General features: G+C 44.8%; 2 protein-coding genes across 2 annotated transcripts in view; both read left to right on the top strand.

Annotated features, from left to right (window-relative positions):
* Positions 1 to 9,154, top strand: part of LOC148652182 (uncharacterized) — a 31,134-nt gene extending 21,980 nt beyond the window's left edge. The window contains exons 4-6 of the mRNA XM_088597600.1: positions 8,385 to 8,459; positions 8,523 to 8,951; positions 9,049 to 9,154. Of these exons, the coding sequence (XP_088453726.1) occupies positions 8,385 to 8,459; positions 8,523 to 8,951; positions 9,049 to 9,059 (515 nt within the window). The 3' untranslated portion in view covers positions 9,060 to 9,154. The remainder of the gene's footprint in view (positions 1 to 8,384; positions 8,460 to 8,522; positions 8,952 to 9,048) is intronic.
* Positions 9,155 to 13,943: 4,789 nt separating this feature from the next.
* LOC148652181 (uncharacterized) lies at positions 13,944 to 16,049 on the top strand. The gene is made up of 2 exons (XM_088598870.1): positions 13,944 to 15,846; positions 15,944 to 16,049. Exons 1-2 carry the CDS (start codon positions 13,995 to 13,997, stop codon positions 15,952 to 15,954), a joined length of 1,863 nt encoding a protein of 620 aa, XP_088454996.1. The 5' UTR covers positions 13,944 to 13,994; the 3' UTR covers positions 15,955 to 16,049.
* The last annotated feature ends 2,831 nt before the right edge of the window (positions 16,050 to 18,880 follow it).

Raw genomic sequence — 18,880 nt, 5'->3', positions numbered from 1 at the left:
TTGTCATTGCTCAAATGCAATGTAAATAATCCATTTACTTCGGAATTAATGTAAAACTCAATTTCAGACACTAGACTAGACTTCAACATATAACACTTTCCTTGGTATCTTATAACAAAGAATATCATCAGGCGCCTCTGCAATAACAGGATATTGCACAGGCCTCCGATGTGCACAAAATAAAGTACAACACTTATACCTATATTTACGTTTACCATCTGTCAGGTTATTCCCCCCCTCATAGTTCAGTCCAGTTTCCCAGATAAATGGGGCATCTCTGTCCGTCCTGAAGATTGGGATCCACAGTTCAGAAAAGAACAATAAATCCTTTATGTTAACTTGAGGTCGTTGGGGTGATAACTTGGTGGTCCACTAGGTCTAAGTCCACCTCGGAACCCAAAAGGCCAGGTTATTTTGTCAATGCGGTCCCTCCTGTTGGGAGTTGAACACACCCAGGCCTCAAGCAGATTAATTAGCGTTGCGTTTTACGACTGATAAGGTAACTGAAGCAAGGCCTTCACTCTTCGAGCGCTCAGATATTATAACACCTGTAATGAGATTTTTTAGAAAGCAGCTACTGGCCCTCCTGCTGAAGAAATAGAATCTTAATAACAGTTTTTTTATCAATTTTCCTCACTACTTTCAACTTTTTTCTCACAAGATGTCCAACAAACACGGGTCGTTATTCATTAAGACTTCACGTTGATCTGGATAGAAATCCTTCCAAATGGACTAGACGCATGCTTTTCCCTTGTGTCCTATCTGAAGAAATTAGGATTGGTCGCCATTTACCTTTCAGCTCTGATCAGCCAGGGCCTACTGCTTTGTGCTCCTTCCGTGAGTCACAGGGCTCGTGGCATCAAATTCCATCACTTAACAGGCCTGATTTTTATGACTATGTCAACTCCTCAGAGTTCCTGCATCTTTCTGCTGAGAATCTCTCCAGATTCCCTTCTCTCCAGGTGTTACACCCTGCTGCTTCCATTCTGTTTCCTCTCTGAGTGAAGCTCTCTGTTGGATGTCTTGAATATTTAAATTTCCTATTTGGGAAGACCCTGTCACTTCAGATACCAAAGGGCCATTACCTTAGCTTATCCCTTCATGACCTTAATTATATAGACATTCGTCTGTTACTCCCAAACTTGTATATTCCAATAAGATTCAATACATACTATGGCTATTTCATCCAGAAGGAATCTATATGATGTCAAAAATTCCTTAATCTCATTCTTGTTACAAAGTGGTGCCTTTACCTACCTTTTTTTAATGATGACAAAGAGTGAGACCTAAAGGTGTTATATCAGAGCAGCTTTGTTCTCCCTCTGGATTGCCTTAGGGCTCTGTGTTGTCCCACACCCTATAAATTCTGCATTCAATCAACTGTAGAATCCCTTTTGAGAACACATTGTTAAATTTGCTGTGACTCTGTCATTGTCAGTCTTCTCCTAGACATAGACGACTACAGCTTTCAGACATCTAAGTCAAACATATAGTGAGGAAGACCACATAGTCATAACTGCCAAGACCATCCTTTACACAGTGCTGCAAACACCCTCACTCATGCCTCCATCACACCTCAACTAGATTACTGTCATAAGTTTACAGTGGGTCTCTCTATTCATCTTCTAAATAAACTATATGGTTAAAACTCCACTGTGTGACTCCTAACACATTTAAGGCACTGTGACCACATCGCCCCAACTGTGGCATCTCTGCACTGGCTCTCCATTATTCAGCACATTGACTTAAATTTTTTAACTTTTACCCTCGGCAGTCTTACATTCTGAACCCTGCAATGCTTTACATTTTAATTACTAACTGTGAAATAAGCAGGGCCTAACTCTCTGCTAAGGCGCATCTTTTAATAGTTTCTTTAGTCTTTTTTTTTTCAAGACGTGAATTTAACCACCTTGTTCCACCACTCTGAGGCTCACTCCCTGTCTATCTGAGAACTATAAACTCTTTTTGAGGTCTTACTTCTAAAGTGAAAACCAGGGGTCCTACTCTTATTTTCATCTGTTCCCCCTTTTTTTTTACTACCTGGAGTGCATCCCTGTCCAACACCCTGAATGAGACACCAGTCCATCCCAAGGCACACACAGATATGGGGCTCTGTACACACTCACACCTAGGTCAAACTTTTCCCTTTTTTTTTAGATACCATTTGACCCACCCACATGTCTTTGGACTGTGGGAGGAATCCAGAGCGTAGGAACAGAACCCACACAAATACGGGGAGAAGATATAGACTCAATGCACACAGCACCCCATTAATTGAACCCAAGGCTAAGCTGTATGAGGCACAAATGCTAATTATTATGAGATTGTGCTCTCCTCATATATTTATGCTTTGTTTCAACTAAATTTGTATAGCTAATTTTTATACAAATACTTTCTGACTCATTTATATATCTGAGTCATTTAGGTCTACCTGTACTCTGTTGGTATTTGTATTTATACATTTTAGATGATCTTATATTTTTCTGTTCACCTGAGTTGCTTCTTGATTTATTTTAATCAAGTCTCTAATGTCTAGCCAGTCCGGCTGGCTTAACACATTCACATAGTCTTATTTGAAACACGCAGTCACACACTGAGCTTTTTCACCTACACACGCGCGCACACACACACATACACAGGCCGGCACACAAATTAATAAAAACAAACGTACACATCTATAGTGCTTTTGCATTAAATTTGGAAATTGTTGGATCATGTCGTATTTCACGAACATTTTAGTTACCATTTTTTTAATTATTGTTTTAGCGTAAAAGCGGTATACATTTTACTTTTATATGTATCTGTTTTAACAGCTGTGTAAGTTTTAAAACACAGCATCACGTATTCCATTTTCTTGTTTTTCAACAAGCAATGTTTGTTACTTCCAATCGGGTTGATCCATTTTTTATCGTACTTTTGAGCACACATAAGTATGTTTTATGTTCTACTTCAACCTCTAACCATATACGTATAATAGACCTCTAAAGTTATCCGTATAATAGACCTCTAACCGTATAAGTATAATAGTCCTCTAAAGTTATCCGGAACTCCAAACATATATGTATAATAGTCCTCTAAATTTATCCGTATAATAGAACTCCAACCATTTCCGTATAATGAACATCTAATCATAGACGTATAACTGACGTATAACAATAGACGTATATTAGAATTTCATTTTAGACGAATTGCGGACCACATTTAGACGTCTAAGGTATGCGTTTAATAGACGTATATTATACGTCTTTTGCCCACTGGGTGGTGTCGCCCCACAACTATCGTCTGGAGGGACTGCACCCCTCCTCCCTCCGAGCATGTCAATGACAAAGACCCAGGCATTCAAGGCATTCCAGACAGCGCCCCATCCATTCTAAGAGCTCTATTGTCATGACTTGGATATGAAGGCCATTGTACAGGAAAGCTCCCCTCAAAGAGCTCTAAGGAACAGAAGACTAGACAAGAGGCTGAAGGCAGGAACCAGAGACCATCATGCTTCAGGTTCTGACTCTCTTTGGTCATTCAAAATCCCGATGAGCGCACTGGCGCACTATGGCTGCCGTCACATCATCTGGGTGGAGCCACACATTGGTGGTGGGGGCCTGTAAAGAGAGGAAAACTGACCGTGGTGTCAGCAGGTACGTGTTTGTGTCTGTGTGTGCCCTGCGATGTCCCATCCAGGATGAATGCTGCCTTGTGCCCAATGCTTCCCAGGATAGGCTCTGAGGCACTGTAACCCTGAATTGGATAAAAGATTAATTAAAATGATGTAATGATTAATATTATGATAATAATAATTGGCTTTTCTAATTAGGGTGGGTATGATACAAAACTCAAACTAAAAATATAAATTTGAGTGGCACTACTAAGATTTTAGAAAGAGTCTAAAAGGGTTTTGCATCAGAGGGGAAGCCGGACAAGGCATGAAATCCAGTTCGCTTGTAAGGTGCATGGTCTCCTGAACCCAGAGGATCCAAATGAAAATCTAAAATAAAGTTGCAAGCTTGGCCAAGATCAGCAAGCATGTTGGCATGAAAAAAACTGAGGGTTAATATTGCAGAGAATGTGCCACAGAACTTTGGTTAAAAGATAATGAAGGGAGGTCCAAAAAGAAAAATTGGTGTCCTGTTAAACTGATATGGTTCGCCATTTCAGAAAAAGTCCCTGAACTGAGCCACTACTGATGACTGCATTCCTTCCTTTTAGAAGACCATAAACTTCATAAAAACCTTGATTTTTCCACAGTTTTTAGCGTCATCAGAGAGAGAACATAATTTTCACCGAATTCATTATACAGTATCATACAAAAGTATATTTGGGGCAGAGCGGTGGCTCTGTGGCATAGGATCTGCACCTGTGGCTGGAAGGTTGCTGGTTCAAATCCTGCAGCTAGCAGAGGAATCCTACTCTGTGGGGCTCCTGAGCAAGTCCCTTAACCCCAACTGCTCCAGGGGTGCTGTACAATGGCTGACCCTGTGCTCTGACCCCAAGATTCTCTCCCTGTCTGTGTGTCTCATGGAGAGCAAGCTGAGGTATGCAAAAAGATAATTCCTAATGCAAGAAATTGTAAAGGGTTAATAAAGTGATGTTATAATGTTGTTGTTGTTATTATTATTATTATTATATATTTCAACCAGAAACTTACATACTGTACCATATTGGTACAGGTTTCCAGACACAACTATAAACAGTGCATCTGTTAAGCCAAAGATCTGTTAATTTTATGAACTACCTGTAATAAGACCAGTAATTTGTATAGCAAATTGCAAAAGTAACTAATACAAAGAAACTTTAAATAACTTTGATATGGAGAACCTTATTAAGAATTACTGATTGAAAAAGGGTCCCCAAAAAAGGGGGCATAGAAAATGACAATCAGTTCTTTCCCAATTTTGGATCCCAAATTATATTTCACTTTGCTTGGATGGAAAACCACATGTTTCCTTCTTTCCTGCACTGTTCGAGAAAGACAGAAGTTCTTAGTGGGACCTCAGTTCACCAGAGGAAGACAGCTGAAGAATCTAATGATGCTATTTACTATGTTTCCATCTTTATTAATCCAGAATTTCATTTTACATGGAAACAAGAAACAAGATGTAAGTTGTAGAAAGAAAAGACATTCAAATTGATCTCCAGTAAATTGCTAATTGTGCACAATTGATAACAGAATTAGGAATTTACTGGAGATAGATCAATTTGGCGGCCTTTCTCTTATAAGGCTTCTGTGTATTGAGTTTTAATAAAATCATTTACGTTTATCTCCAAGGACTCACCTTATATTGTATGTTCGGGTTTCCATGAAATGAGAGCGAGGTCACAGACTGTGGAAACAGCAATGCAGCGTTCTCCAGCCTTTCCACTGTAAGGACTCAGTTCTTCTGTTGCTGCTTTATCAATCAATCAAAGTTTATTTATCAAATGCACAACAACACAGCGTGTAGCAGTAATTGATGGCAATGAAATGTCTTTTCTGTGAGCTCACCAGGGGGAATTAAAAATAAAAATCACAAAATTAAAAGTTACAGAACAAAGTTGCATACTAATAGTGCAATACAAAACGAATTTAAAAATAATATAAATAGAACTGCTACATATCCCAGGTGTATGCAATATATTATGTCCAAATAGTGCAATATACAGTGTGCAAAATACAATGGAAACTGTATATCCATGTAACCTAACCATTCACAAAGACCATTACGGTGGTTGCTGAAGGTGACTGCAGCTTGGCTGTTTAGCAGTCTTATTGCCTGGAGGTACTGTATAAACTGTTCCGTAATCTGTTGGTCTTTGACTGAATGCTTCTATACCGTTAAAAGGACGGTAGGAGAAAAAACAGTTTATCACTTGAATGACTGGGGTCCTTGACAACTGACGTGGCCTTCTAAAGACATTTACTGTAGCTTAGTGGATATCCTGGATGTTTGGTAGCTCACAGCCGGGAATGAGCTGCGCTGCCTTCACCAACCTTCTGCAGTGCTTTGCTACTGCAGCAACGTTTAACTACTGGAATGTGCTAGAGATACTGACGGAAGAGACAGGAGTGATTTACGTGTACTTATCTGTTGGTCTCCGATTCTAAAGGAGTGAGCTTAAAGTAATGGTAATGAAATTTAATAGACAGCCTCATAGAGCTTCTGGATACAACGAACGTGTCTCACAGTGCTGCCTCTATCCGAAAAGGAAACATTGAATGAAATAACGAAACGCAAGACACAAAAAACTACTAACATTAATAGTAACAATAAGAAATATGTATCAATTTCTCACATTCAATGGCGAAATACTTGATTACATATTGTAACGCAACGGGGGCTCGGGCGGGCGCCCTTGCCGCATCTGGTCGGCCCCTGCACCCTCCGGGGCTCGAACCCGGGACTTCCGCGTCTCTCTGCAGCGACCTAGCCCCGTGAGCCAAAGAGAGATCTCTCCACAGCCCAGTAACTGTGGTCCTGCTATCACAGGGAAGGGCGGTGACGTCACCCGCTCTGGTACGCCGGCTCTTACACAGCGCCCTGTCGGCCGTAAGCGTTACACTCTCCCCCGCTTAAATCGCCGTCCCCGGCGAAGTGCTATCCCACCCCGCTTCTGACACCAATGTAACGCAACGGGGGCTCGGGCGGGCACCCTTGCCGCATCTGGTCGGCCCCTGCACCCTCCGGGGCTCGAACCCGGGACTTCCGCGTCTCTCTGCAGCGACCTAGCCCCGTGAGCCAAAGAGAGATCTCTCCACAGCCCAGTAACTGTGGTCCTGCTATCACAGGGAAGGGCGGTGACGTCACCCGCTCTGGTACGCCGGCTCTTACACAGCGCCCTGTCGGCCGTAAGCGTTACAATATAGTAAAGTATTGTATTTAAAAAGAAACTCTGAGCTGTGTACAATTAGACAAACAACACGACTGAAAATGATGCAAGAAGAATTAGACCTACAGCAAAACAAGTGAGTAAAACAAACAGTAAGAAGATATGACATATTAATAGCTAGATTACAAAGAGCTACCCAATTCCGTCATCGAAATACTCGCCTTAATTACATTATCATCTGTTTTCCTTCGGGTTGGAGAAAAGACGACAAATCAGAAGCCCACTTTGTAATTTGCGATTACCTGAAATAAAGTGTCTTCAATTTGACTCCCTCTACTCGCGTGAGAATGTTTGTGAAAACACCGGGCTCTTCCACGTTTAATGCCGACAGCTTGGGTGTTCAATAAATACCGTAGGAGCGCACTTACCTCCACGAGCTTTGTGGGACAAAATGATGTTACGGAAAAAAACGCGCTGGTTTCTGCTGCATGTGCTTCTGCTGGGACTGACGGCAGCAGTTCCATTAGTGGATCGCGGGCCGAGAATATCCCGTTGGAAAGAAATGCAGCTGAGTGATGGCAGCGAATACACGGCTGCATTGAAGAGCAACTTGTTTGTCAGTGACGCACAGCATGGGGAAAGGATAGACGAGGTAAAAGCTCAGGCCAGTTCAGCTGCATTTCCAGATAGTCTACACATCGATGTTCTTCACAAAGCAATGAGTGATGCAACACGGAAAGATGGCCCATCATCCGTTAAAGCGTACCCATATGCCCTAGAAAGTGCTCCCTCTCCTGATGAGGCTGTTGGTGACCTGGAGGGGGACCCCACAGCTATTGAATGGGACCCCACTGCACTGGAAGGCGATATTGGTGATGTGGAGGGTGACCCCACTGCACTGGAAGGGGATATTGGTGACGTGGAGGGTGACCCCACTGCACTAGAAGGGGATATTGGTGATGTGGAGGGTGACCCCACTGCTGCTGAAGGTGATGTGGAGGGGGACCCCACGGCACTGGAAGGGGATATTGGTGATGTGGAGGGGGACCCCACTGCTGCTGAAGGTGACCTGGAGGGAGACCCCTCTTCCCTGGAAGGGGATATAGGTGACGTGGAGGGTGACCCCACTGCTGCTGAAGGTGACGTGGAGGGAGACCCCACTGCACTGGAAAGGGATATTGGTGACGTGGAGGGTGACCCCACTGCTGCTGAAGGTGATCCCTCTTCCCTGGAAGGGGATGTAGGTGACGTTGAGGGGGACCCCACTGCACTGGAAGGGGATATTGGTGATGTGGAGGGTGACCCCACTGCTGCTGAAGGTGACCTGGAGGCAGAACCCTCTTCCCTGGAAGGGGATATTGGTGACGTGGAGGGTGACCCCACTGCACTGGAAGGGGATATTGGTGACGTGGAGGGTGACCCCACTGCTGCTGAAGGTGATGTGGAGGGAGACCCCTCTTCCCTGGAAGGGGATATAGGTGACGTGGAGGGTGACCCCTCTTCCCTGGAAGGGGATATAGGTGACGTGGAGGGTGACCCCACTGCTGCTGAAGGTGATCCCTCTTCCCTGGAAGGGGATGTAGGTGATGTGGAGGGAGACCCCACTGCTGCTGAAGGTGATGTTGAGGGGGACCCCACTGCACTAGAAGGGGATATTGGTGATGTGGAGGGTGACCCCTCTGCTGCTGAAGGTGATACCTCTGCCCTGGAAGGGGATGTAGGTGATGTGGAGGGAGACCCCACTGCTGCTGAAGGTGATGTTGAGGGGGACCCCACTGCACTAGAAGGGGATATTGGTGATGTGGAAGGTGACCCCACTGCACTTGAAGGGGATATTGGTGACGTGGAGGGGGACCCCACTGCTGCTGAAGGTGACCTGGAGGCAGACCCCTCTTCCCTGGAAGGGGATATTGGTGACGTGGAGGGTGACCCCACTGCACTAGAAGGGGATATTGGTGATGTGGAGGGTGACCCCACTGCTGCTGAAGGTGACCTGGAGGGAGACCCCTCTGCCCTGGAAGGGGATGTTGGTGATGTGGAAGGTGACCCCACTGCTGCTGAAGGTGACCTGGAGGCAGACCCCTCTTCCCTGGAAGGGGATATTGGTGACGTGGAGGGTGACCCCACTGCTGCTGAAGGGGACGTGGAGGGTGAGAATATTGTGAACTTCTCTACTTTTGTTCCGTTTTGTGTGGCACCGTTACTTGTTTTCTCTTGCCATGACCTAACATTTTTTTTTTCTTGCAGGGTTCTGGTGAGCTGTTACTGCTTTAGTGCTTGGAGTGACTGGAGGACTATGTGAATCCCTGGTCTTGGATTGCTTTGAGATGCCAATAAACCTGTATAATTCAGATGCCTGGGAATGTGTTCAGCTTTGTGTGCTCGCCTACCTCATGGTTGCCATTTAGAAATAGCTCTGTACTTGCTTGTGGACTCCCCCTTGCCACAGGCCCTACAATTCTTACCTTCCAGTGCTTTGATCTGCCAGGAGTGCGGCCATATTGGGCCGAGAGATTGAGCCACCATATGTGCCTCATAAAGCAGGAGCAGACACCAGGTTCTTGGAAACTTGCAGATCTGGAGTGCAAGTGCTTGCCCTCCTGCAGGCATCTGAAAGGGGTGGGAACCACTGCTCCCGGTGACCCACATACCTGTTGGTTTTCATTCCATCGCAGCTTAACCAGATCAAGTAAAGCTTCAATTGAATATCCCTATCTCTAGAAAAACAGTGTGTAACTAAGGTATAGTGGATGTGAGAAATTGAACCCCTAGTTTCATTAGGTTAATTAAGCAAATAATGAAGTGGCTGACTAGCTGGTGGGGGCTGAGTTTGGAAGGACCTACTCTGTATGAAGAGCAGAAAAGAAATGAGATTAGTCTTGACTATCCTGTTGTGTGGAAACAACTCATGCCATGATTGAAGAACAAATGGAGGAAGATCAAGATCAGTGGCCCAACCTAGGAGTGCTTGTCCACAGCAGCATCTTGCAGGTCTCTTGGTGTGTTGGTGCAAGATGGCCGAGAGCAGACCGCTGCCTGTGCAGCAGCTGTGCCTTTAGGGGAAATGATGGGCGAATGATACTGAACAAGGAAGCCAGCAAGCAAAGCAGCCTGCCCTTCTCCCCTGGTAGGGCTCTGATTGAATAGCAGATGCCCCAGAAGGGAAAACTGTAGTGAGTGTGCTAGCACGTACTTGTGCTGGAGGCCTCTGAGCATTTCTGACTAGCTAGTACCCCTCATGGTCGGGACTTCCTTTCCACAGACGTTGGTCTCCAGAGAAGACTGCCTTCTCTGATCCATTCAGGAATCCGCAAGGAAGCCCAGCTGAATTAAATCTTAACTGTCTTTGACTGCTCCATCAGTCTCAAAAGTATGCTACCCAGTGAAAGCTCATAATGTAGAGGGAATTGTTTAATCATATATTATTACACTATTCTGCATGAGAGCAGCCTGTTTTGATTTTGACAGGGCAGCTCACGATGCCACTAATCACATTTGTCAAACATTTTGGACAAAATGGCTATTCCTAATAAATTAAAGCTAGATGTTTGCTTGCTTCATCGCTCCTGGTGAAATGAATATGTATTGGTTCATCACAAAAACCTTGATTTTATTTTGTGTGTTGTGAGAGTGTGACTTGTCGCACATCAAATGTCCAAAGACATTTTAGTTAAAGCATGAGAAACTCTTCAAGGAAGAGGCAGACAAGACCAAGTCAATCAAATGGGCGACAGTGGTTTGTTTTTGGATGTTGAGTAACATCCAGAATCAAATTGTACTCCAGGAGATGGACAGTGCCCACGAGAACATTGCACTTCACAGTGATGGTGATTGGCTCAGCAACCAAAGTCTTTAAACAGGCCAACGTCCACAACCAGGTAAGCAATCAAAGAAGGACGCCACGCACTGCCCAGTGGGCATTGATTCGTCGAATATACGTATATTCACGGCGAGAATACGGCTATACGTATATACGTAGGAGTATACGGCAGTAATTAATTAATTTATTATATTTATTACTATATTTATTATACATGTGTAAATAAATTAATTACTGCGAAAATAATTTACTTCGTACACTGTGCAGAGTGCCGTATACTCCTAGTTGCGGCACACACGATATATACAGTAAAAAGCCTCAGGCACTGTGTTAGATGTGTTTTCGACGTTATATATGCGTTTATTAATGTCGTCGATTTTACGGTTGCAATTCGACGTTGATAATACGTCGCGGCGACGTATATATACGTATAGCCGTATTTTCGCCGTGAATATACGTATATTCGACGAATCAATGCCCACAGCTTGCCATTCAAGGGTTTTGCGGAGGGGATCTTGCCACCTGCCTGAAAAAAACTGTAAAATGTTTGAGTGCCTATAGAGTTTCTATTTTTATTTTCTTGAGAAAAGTTGATACCATTTCCTGGACACCCCGTCCCCCCAAAAATCTGTAGGTCTAATCTAATGTGATCTAAAACAGATCCCGTTTTATCCGGACAAGATGCCATGTCCCTATCTATTAATGCTACCGGTGCCGGCAGACTTGGAAATACCCCAGCCGAAACGGTCAGTCACTTCTCGTGACACTAACTCTGGCGTCAGCATACAGAGTCAATTCTCTCCTTAAATTTCAGCTCAGCAGTCACGAGAGATCAAACCATTAACACCCAGGATTATTATTATTATTATTATTGGCTTTTCCTTAATTTGCCCGCCCGGACTCAGGGGGAATCTTGCTGGCACAATACCGTCGCTCAGCTCACCTTGTTCCATTTAGGGACTTTGCCTCGCCCCAGGGGGAAAGCACCCTGGTTTAGAGACCCGCCCCGAGCTCCGAGGAACCACGCCTTGTGTTGGTTTCGAAACCAAGCTCAGAGGAATCGTGTCTTGTCTCGGTTTAGGGATTTTTAAATTTTTGTTTCTTTTTTCTTGAATCTCACACAGACATATCCTTGCTCATTTCCCTTTAAACAATTCTTTTATTCTCCCTGTAATCCGGTCCTTCCCTTACGGCTACCTAATTGGGTGGTAAGAATAGAAAATATACTCAGCCTGTGTGCCGTCTGCCGACTACGCCAAATTGTTATGGGAAAATCCTTCATCAAAGGAGCAGGACACAGTCTTGCGTGGATTCAGTTGTTTTATTGAGCTCAATAATGACATCAACGTGCATTGGATCTGCCCTGCAGAACAGACAAACTGCAAGGGTTTCCCAGCTCTTATATACAGTATGATCTCAGGAAGAAGTTTTGTTTCACCGCTTCATGGATATTCATCTTGCCCTTTGATATATAGCATGAGTTGACCAGTTTGTGCTGTCCCAAGTCCTGTCCTTTGACGTGTAGCCATCCGTTGATATGTAGTGTAATTGTTGGAGCTGCTTAAGATATGTTAAGACAGCCGACATATTATACAATGTGTTTGAATTAATACTGTAGTGTTGAATACAGATAAATTATATATATATATTTTTCCATCAATAATATATATACAGTATGTGTTTTATGTTCTACTTCAGGACAACGAAGGCTTGGTCAAACAGTATCAGACTCTGCAGACAGCAGTGATATACGATATACTGTCTGTTCTGTCAGTACAGTACAGGAAATACAGATTTCTTTAAAACCACAGATGAGCTGTGCAATGTTTTTATCATCATTGGAGAGAAAAGACATTTCTCCATGTTTTTCTGGTTTTCATAGAGAAATGTGTCTCAGCCAGAGTTGTGGGGACATGAAGCAATCCAGGGGGTCTTCTGGCAGACAACCTTTCATCCTCAGAGCAGTACAGTACTGATAGAGATCCACTGCCCTGCACAACGCTTCCAGCTGTCACGGGAAGGGGACATTGACCTAGGTGACCTAGATTGTAGATTGTGCGAAGGCTGACAGAGTAAGTTCCTCATTGGGTGATGATATTTACAGTCTTTCCATTTTCATTGATCCAGGACCTGAATGAAAATGGAAACAACATATAAATGCAAGATTGTACTCTGCGTAATTGGCAACAAAACTAGGAGATTATGGGAGATCAGTTTGGGTGTGTTCCTGTTATAAAGCTTAAGGTTTCAGTTTCTTTGCATTTTTGACAACACAAATGACACCAACAACAAATTACATTTATCTCCAAGGACTCATCTTATATACCCGAGTTCCCATGAAATGAGAGCGATTCAAACGCTGGTCCAGGAGGTCACATACTGTGGAAACAGCACTGCAGCATTCTCCAGCCTTTCCACTGTAAGGACTCAGTTCTTCTGTTGTTGCTTTAATCCACTGCAGCAACGTTTAACTACCAGAATGTGCTAAAGATACTGAAGAAAGACAGGATTGATTTTACCTGTACTTATCTGTTGGTCTCCAATTCTGAAGGAGTGAGCTTAAAGAAATTTAATAGACAGCCCGTCCTCATAGAGCTTCTGGATACAACGAATGTGCCTCAACAGTGCTGCCTCTATCCGAAAAGAAATTTTGCAATTGGGATTGCAATTCAAAAACCTGTCAACCGATACTTTTCGTCTTTGTAGACAAAAAAAACTTTTTTTTGACTTCTGGAAAATATTACAATCCTTAATCGCGATAATCATTCAGAAAGCACTACAACAAGGTGGAAAATATGAGCCCACTACGTACATAAACTAGAACACTCGGTATTTATTAAGGAAACATTGTATGAAATAACGAAACGCAAGACACAAAAAACTACTAACATTAATAGTAACAATAAGAAATATGTATCAATTTCTCACATTCAATGGCGAAATACTTGATTACATATAGTAAAGTATTGTATTTAAAAAGAAACTCTGAGCTGTGTACAATTAGACAAACAACACGACTGAAAATGATGCAAGAAGAATTAGACCTACAGCAAAACAAGTGAGTAAAACAAACAGTAAGAAGATATGTCATATTAATAGCTTGACTACAAAGAGCTTCCCAATTCCGTCATCGAAATACTCGCCTTAATTACATTATCATCTGTTTTCCTTCGGGTTGGAGAAAAGACGACAAATCAGAAGCCCACTTTGTAATTTGCGATTACCTGAAATAAAGTGTCTTCAATTTGACTCCCTCTACTCGCGTGAGAATGTTTGTGAAAACACCGGGCTCTTCCACATTTAATGCCGACAGCTAGGGTGTTCAATAAATACCGGAGGAGCGCACTTGCCTCCACGAGCTTTGTGGGACAAAATGATGTTACGGAAAAAAACGCGCTGGTTTCTGCTGCATGTGCTTGTGCTGGGACTGACGGCAGCAGTTCCATTAGTGGATCGCGGGCCGAGAATATCCCGTTGGAAAGAAATGCAGCAGAGTGATGGCAGCGATTACACGGCTGCATTGAAGAGCAACTTGTTTGTCAGTGACGCACAGCATGGGGAAAGGATAGACGAGGTAAAAGCTCAGGCCAGTTCAGCTGCATTTCCAGATAGTCTACACATCGATGTTCTTCACAAAGCAATGAGTGATGCAACACAGAAAGATGGCCCATCATCCGTTAAAGCGTACCCATATGCCCTAGAAAGTGCTCCTTCTCCTGATGAGGCTGTTGGTGACCTGGAGGGGGACCCCACAGCTATTGAATGGGACCCCACTGCACTAGAAGGGGATATTGGTGATGTGGAGGGTGACCCCACTGCTGCTGAAGGTGACCTGGAAGGAGACCCCTCTTCCCTGGAAGGGGATATTGGTGACGTGGAGGGTGACCCCACTGCACTGGAAGGGGATATTGGTGACGTGGAGGGTGACCCCACTGCTGCTGAAGGTGACCTGGAAGGAGACCCCTCTTCCCTGGAAGGGGATATTGGTGACGTGGAGGGTGACCCCACTGCACTGGAAGGGGATATTGGTGACGTGGAGGGTGACCCCACTGCTGCTGAAGGTGATGTGGAGGGGGACCCCACTGCACTAGAAGGGGATATTGGTGATGTGGAGGGTGACCCCACTGCTGCTGAAGGGGACGTGGAGGGAGACCCCTCTGCCCTGGAAGGGGATGTTGGTGATGTGGAGGGTGACCCCACTGCTGCTGAAGGTGACCTGGAAGGAGACCCCTCTTCCCTGGAAGGGGATATTGGTGATGTGGAAGGAGACCCCTCTTCCCTGGAAGGGGATGTTGGTGATGTGGAGGGTGACCCCACTGCTGCTGAAGGGGACGTGGAGGGAGACCCCTCTGCCCTGGAAGGGGATGTTGGTGATGTGGAGGGTGACCCCACTGCTGCTGAAGGTGACCTGGAAGGAGACCCCTCTTCCCTGGAAGGGGATATTGGTGATGTGGAGGGTGACCCCACTGCACTGGAAGGGGATATTGGTGACGTGGAGGGTGACCCCACTGCTGCTGAAGGTGATGTGGAGGGGGACCCCACTGCACTAGAAGGGGATATTGGTGATGTGGAGGGGGACCCCACTGCACTAGAAGGGGATATTGGTGATGTGGAGGGGGACCCCACTGCTGCTGAAGGTGACCTGGAAGGAGACCCCTCTTCCCTGGAAGGGGATATAGGTGACGTGGAGGGTGACCCCACTGCTGCGGAAGGTGACCTGGAGTCAGACCCCTCTTCCCTGGAAGGGGATATTGGTGACGTGGAGGGTGACCCCACTGCACTGGAAGGGGATATAGGTGATGTGGAGGGTGACCCCACTGCTGCTGAAGGTGACCTGGAGGGAGACCCCTCTTCCCTGGAAAGGGATGTAGGTGATGTGGAGGGAGACCCCACTGCTGCTGAAGGTGACCTGGAGGGAGACCCCTCTTCCCTGGAAGGGGATATTGGTGACGTGGAGGGTGACCCCACTGCTGCGGAAGGTGACCTGGAGTCAGACCCCTCTTCCCTGGAAGGGGATATTGGTGACGTGGAGGGTGACCACACTGCTGCTGAAGGTGATTCTTTTGCCCTGGAAGGGGATGTTGGTGACGTGGAGGGTGACCCCACTGCTGCTGAAGGTGACCCCACTGCTGCTGAAGGTGACCTGGAGGGAGACCCCTCTTCCCTGGAAGGGGATATTGGTGACGTGGAGGGTGACCCCACTGCTGCTGAAGGGGACGTGGAGGGTGAGAATATTGTGAACTTCTCTACTTTTGTTCCGTTTTGTGTGGCACCGTTACTTGTTTTCTCTTGCCATGACCTAACATTTTTTTTTTCTTGCAGGGTTCTGGTGAGCTGTTACTGCTTTAGTGCTTGGAGTGACTGGAGGACTATGTGAATCCCTGGTCTTGGATTGCTTTGAGATGCCAATAAACCTGTATAATTCAGATGCCTGGGAATGTGTTCAGCTTTGTGTGCTCGCCTACCTCATGGTTGCCATTTAGAAATAGCTCTGTACTTGCTTGTGGACTCCCCCTTGCCACAGGCCCTACAATTCTTACCTTCCAGTGCTTTGATCTGCCAGGAGTGCGGCCATATTGGGCAGAGAGATTGAGCCACCATATGTGCCTCATAAAGCAGGAGCAGACACCAGGTTAATGGAAGCTTAGGACTGCTCCCTGCTTCATAGGTTCCCTGCTGGTACGATCATTACACAGGTCTGTGCTTGAGCCACAAACCAGGATTCCACCCAGTGACTGCTTTAGTTTCCAGTAACCATATCCCTGTCTCTAGAAAAACAGTGTGTAACTAAGGTATAGTGGATGTGAGAAAATGAACCCCTAGTTTCATTAGGTTAATTAAGCAAATAATGAAGTGGCTGACTAGCTGGTGGGGGCTGAGTTTGGAAGGACCTACTCTGTATGAAGAGCAGAAAAGAAATGAGATTAGTCTTGACTATCCTGTTGTGTGGAAACAACTCATGCCATGATTGAAGAACATGACTGAGGCCACCTGAAAGAGTTACTGCAGCTCCTTGCTCTGGAAAGGATTGCAAAATTATTGCTCTGGACTGGAGAATCTACATCTCCGTTATCAGTCTACAAATGGAGGAAGATCAAGATCATTGGCCCAACCTAGGAGGTCTTGTCCACAGCAGCATCTTGCAGGTCTCTTGGTGTGTTGGTGCAAGATGGCTGAGAGCAGACCGCTGCCTGTGCAGCAGCTGTGCCTTTAGGGGAAATGATGGGCGAATGATACTGAACAAGGAAGCCAGCAAGCAAAGCAGCCTGCCCTTCTCCCCTGGTAGGGCTCTGATTGAATAGCAGATGCCCCAGAAGGGAAAACTGTAGTGAGTGTGCTAGCACGTACTTGTGCTGGAGGCCTCTGAGCATTTCTGACTAGCTAGTACCCCTCATGGTCAGGACTTCCTTTCCACAGACGTTGGTCTCCAGAGAAGACTGCCTTCTCTGATCCATTCAGGAATCCGCAAGGAAGCCCAGCTGAATTAAATCTTAACTGTCTTTGACTGCTCCATCAGTCTCAAAAGTATGCTACCCAGTGAAAGCTCATAATGTAGAGGGAATTGTTTAATCATATATTATTACACTATTCTGCATGAGAGCAGCCTGTTTTGATTTTGACAGGGCAGCTCACGATGCCACTAATCACATTTGTCAAACATTTTGGACAAAATGGCTATTCCTAATAAATTAAAGCTAGATGTTTGCTTGCTTCATCGCTCCTGGTGAAATGAATATGTATTGGTTCATCACAAAAACCTTGATTTTATTTTGTGTGTTGTGAGAGTGTGACTTGTCGCACATCAAATGTCCAAAGACATTTTAGTTAAAGCATGAGAAACTCTTCAAGGAAGAGGCAGACAAGACCAAGTCAATCAAATGGGCGACAGTGGTTTGTTTTTGGATGTTGAGTAACATCCAGAATCAAATTGTACTCCAGGAGATGGACAGTGCCCACGAGAACATTGCACTTCACAGTGATGGTGATTGGCTCGGCAACCAAAGTCTTGAAACAGGCCGACGTCCACAACCAGGTAAGCAATCAAAGAAGGACGCCACGCACTGCCCAGTGGGCATTGATTCGTCGAACATACGTATATTCACGGCGAAAATACGGCTATACGTATATACGTAGGAGTATACGGCAGTAATTAATTAATTTATTATATTTATTACTATATTTATTATACATGTGTAAATAAATTAATTACTGCGAAAATAATTTACTTCGTACACTGTGCAGAGTGCCGTATACTCCTAGTTGCGGCACACACGATATATACAGTAAAAAGCCTCAGGCACTGTGTTAGATGTGTTTTCGACGTTATATATGCGTTTATTAATGTCGCCGATTTTACGGTTGCAATTCGACGTTGAGTATACGTCGCGGCGATGTGTATATATACGTATAGCCGTATTTTCGCCGTGAATATACGTATATTCGACGAATCAATGCCCACAGCTTGGCATTCAAGGGTTTTGCGGATGGGAGCTTGCCACCTGCCTGAAAAAAACAGTAAAATGTTTGAGTGCCTATAGAGTTTCTATTTTTATTTTCTTGAGAAAAGTTGATACCATTTCCTGGACACCCCGTCCCCCAAAAAATCTGTAGGTGGGTGTCTGAAATTCTGAGGGGGGTGATATTTCGGTTGAAACAGAGCTGTACGGTGCAGCTACCCAAATGAAATCTCGCAGCTATGCCATTGATTAGTGCTTCATGATAGATAACGACTAGCAATCTAGTATTTGCGATGAAGTTCAGTTTCACATTTTTCGTCACTCTCGTGGTTTGTATTGCCTGGAGCGAAAAGTACCATAAGCGTTCATTTTTGCAGCTACATGGAGGTTCTGAATCGTTAAGAAAAAATTGTTGTAAAACCAACAGAAAGCACAGACTGCTATAACTAGTCCTAGTTATATAACGATTTTAAGTATAATGATAAAGGAATCTGTCCACCTGAGCAAACAGGATCGTAATGTTGACACTCAATAACGACACTGATATGTGCAGTTCCTGGATGGATAGCCCTCCTGCACATCAAACAGTCCGAATGACTGTTAGTGTCATTTAGTGTTGTCTGACCATTGACAAAGTACAACTATTTTTTTAGGGAGCAAATTAAGTTAGGTAAATCTTTTTGCCCAAAACTGAAGAGGCGACATTCCTCCCTCCCCCTGTGATGCCAGGCCTGTCCCCATCCTATTCCATAATGTCATTATATATAATACCATACAACAGTGACCGATCCTTACTAACTGC

This window comes from Lepisosteus platostomus, chromosome 11 (assembly GCF_059453375.1).
Source record: "Lepisosteus platostomus isolate fLepPlt1 chromosome 11, fLepPlt1.hap1, whole genome shotgun sequence".
In the NCBI taxonomy this organism is placed as follows: Eukaryota; Metazoa; Chordata; class Actinopteri; order Semionotiformes; family Lepisosteidae; genus Lepisosteus; species Lepisosteus platostomus.
Note: the sequence above shows the minus strand (reverse complement) of the source record. Positions and strands in the feature narration are given on the sequence as shown.

Coding starts and splice junctions, on each gene's coding strand:
- LOC148652181 (XM_088598870.1), top strand. CDS start 13,995: ATGATGTTACGGAAAAAAACGCGCTGGTTTCTGCTGCATGTGCTTGTG.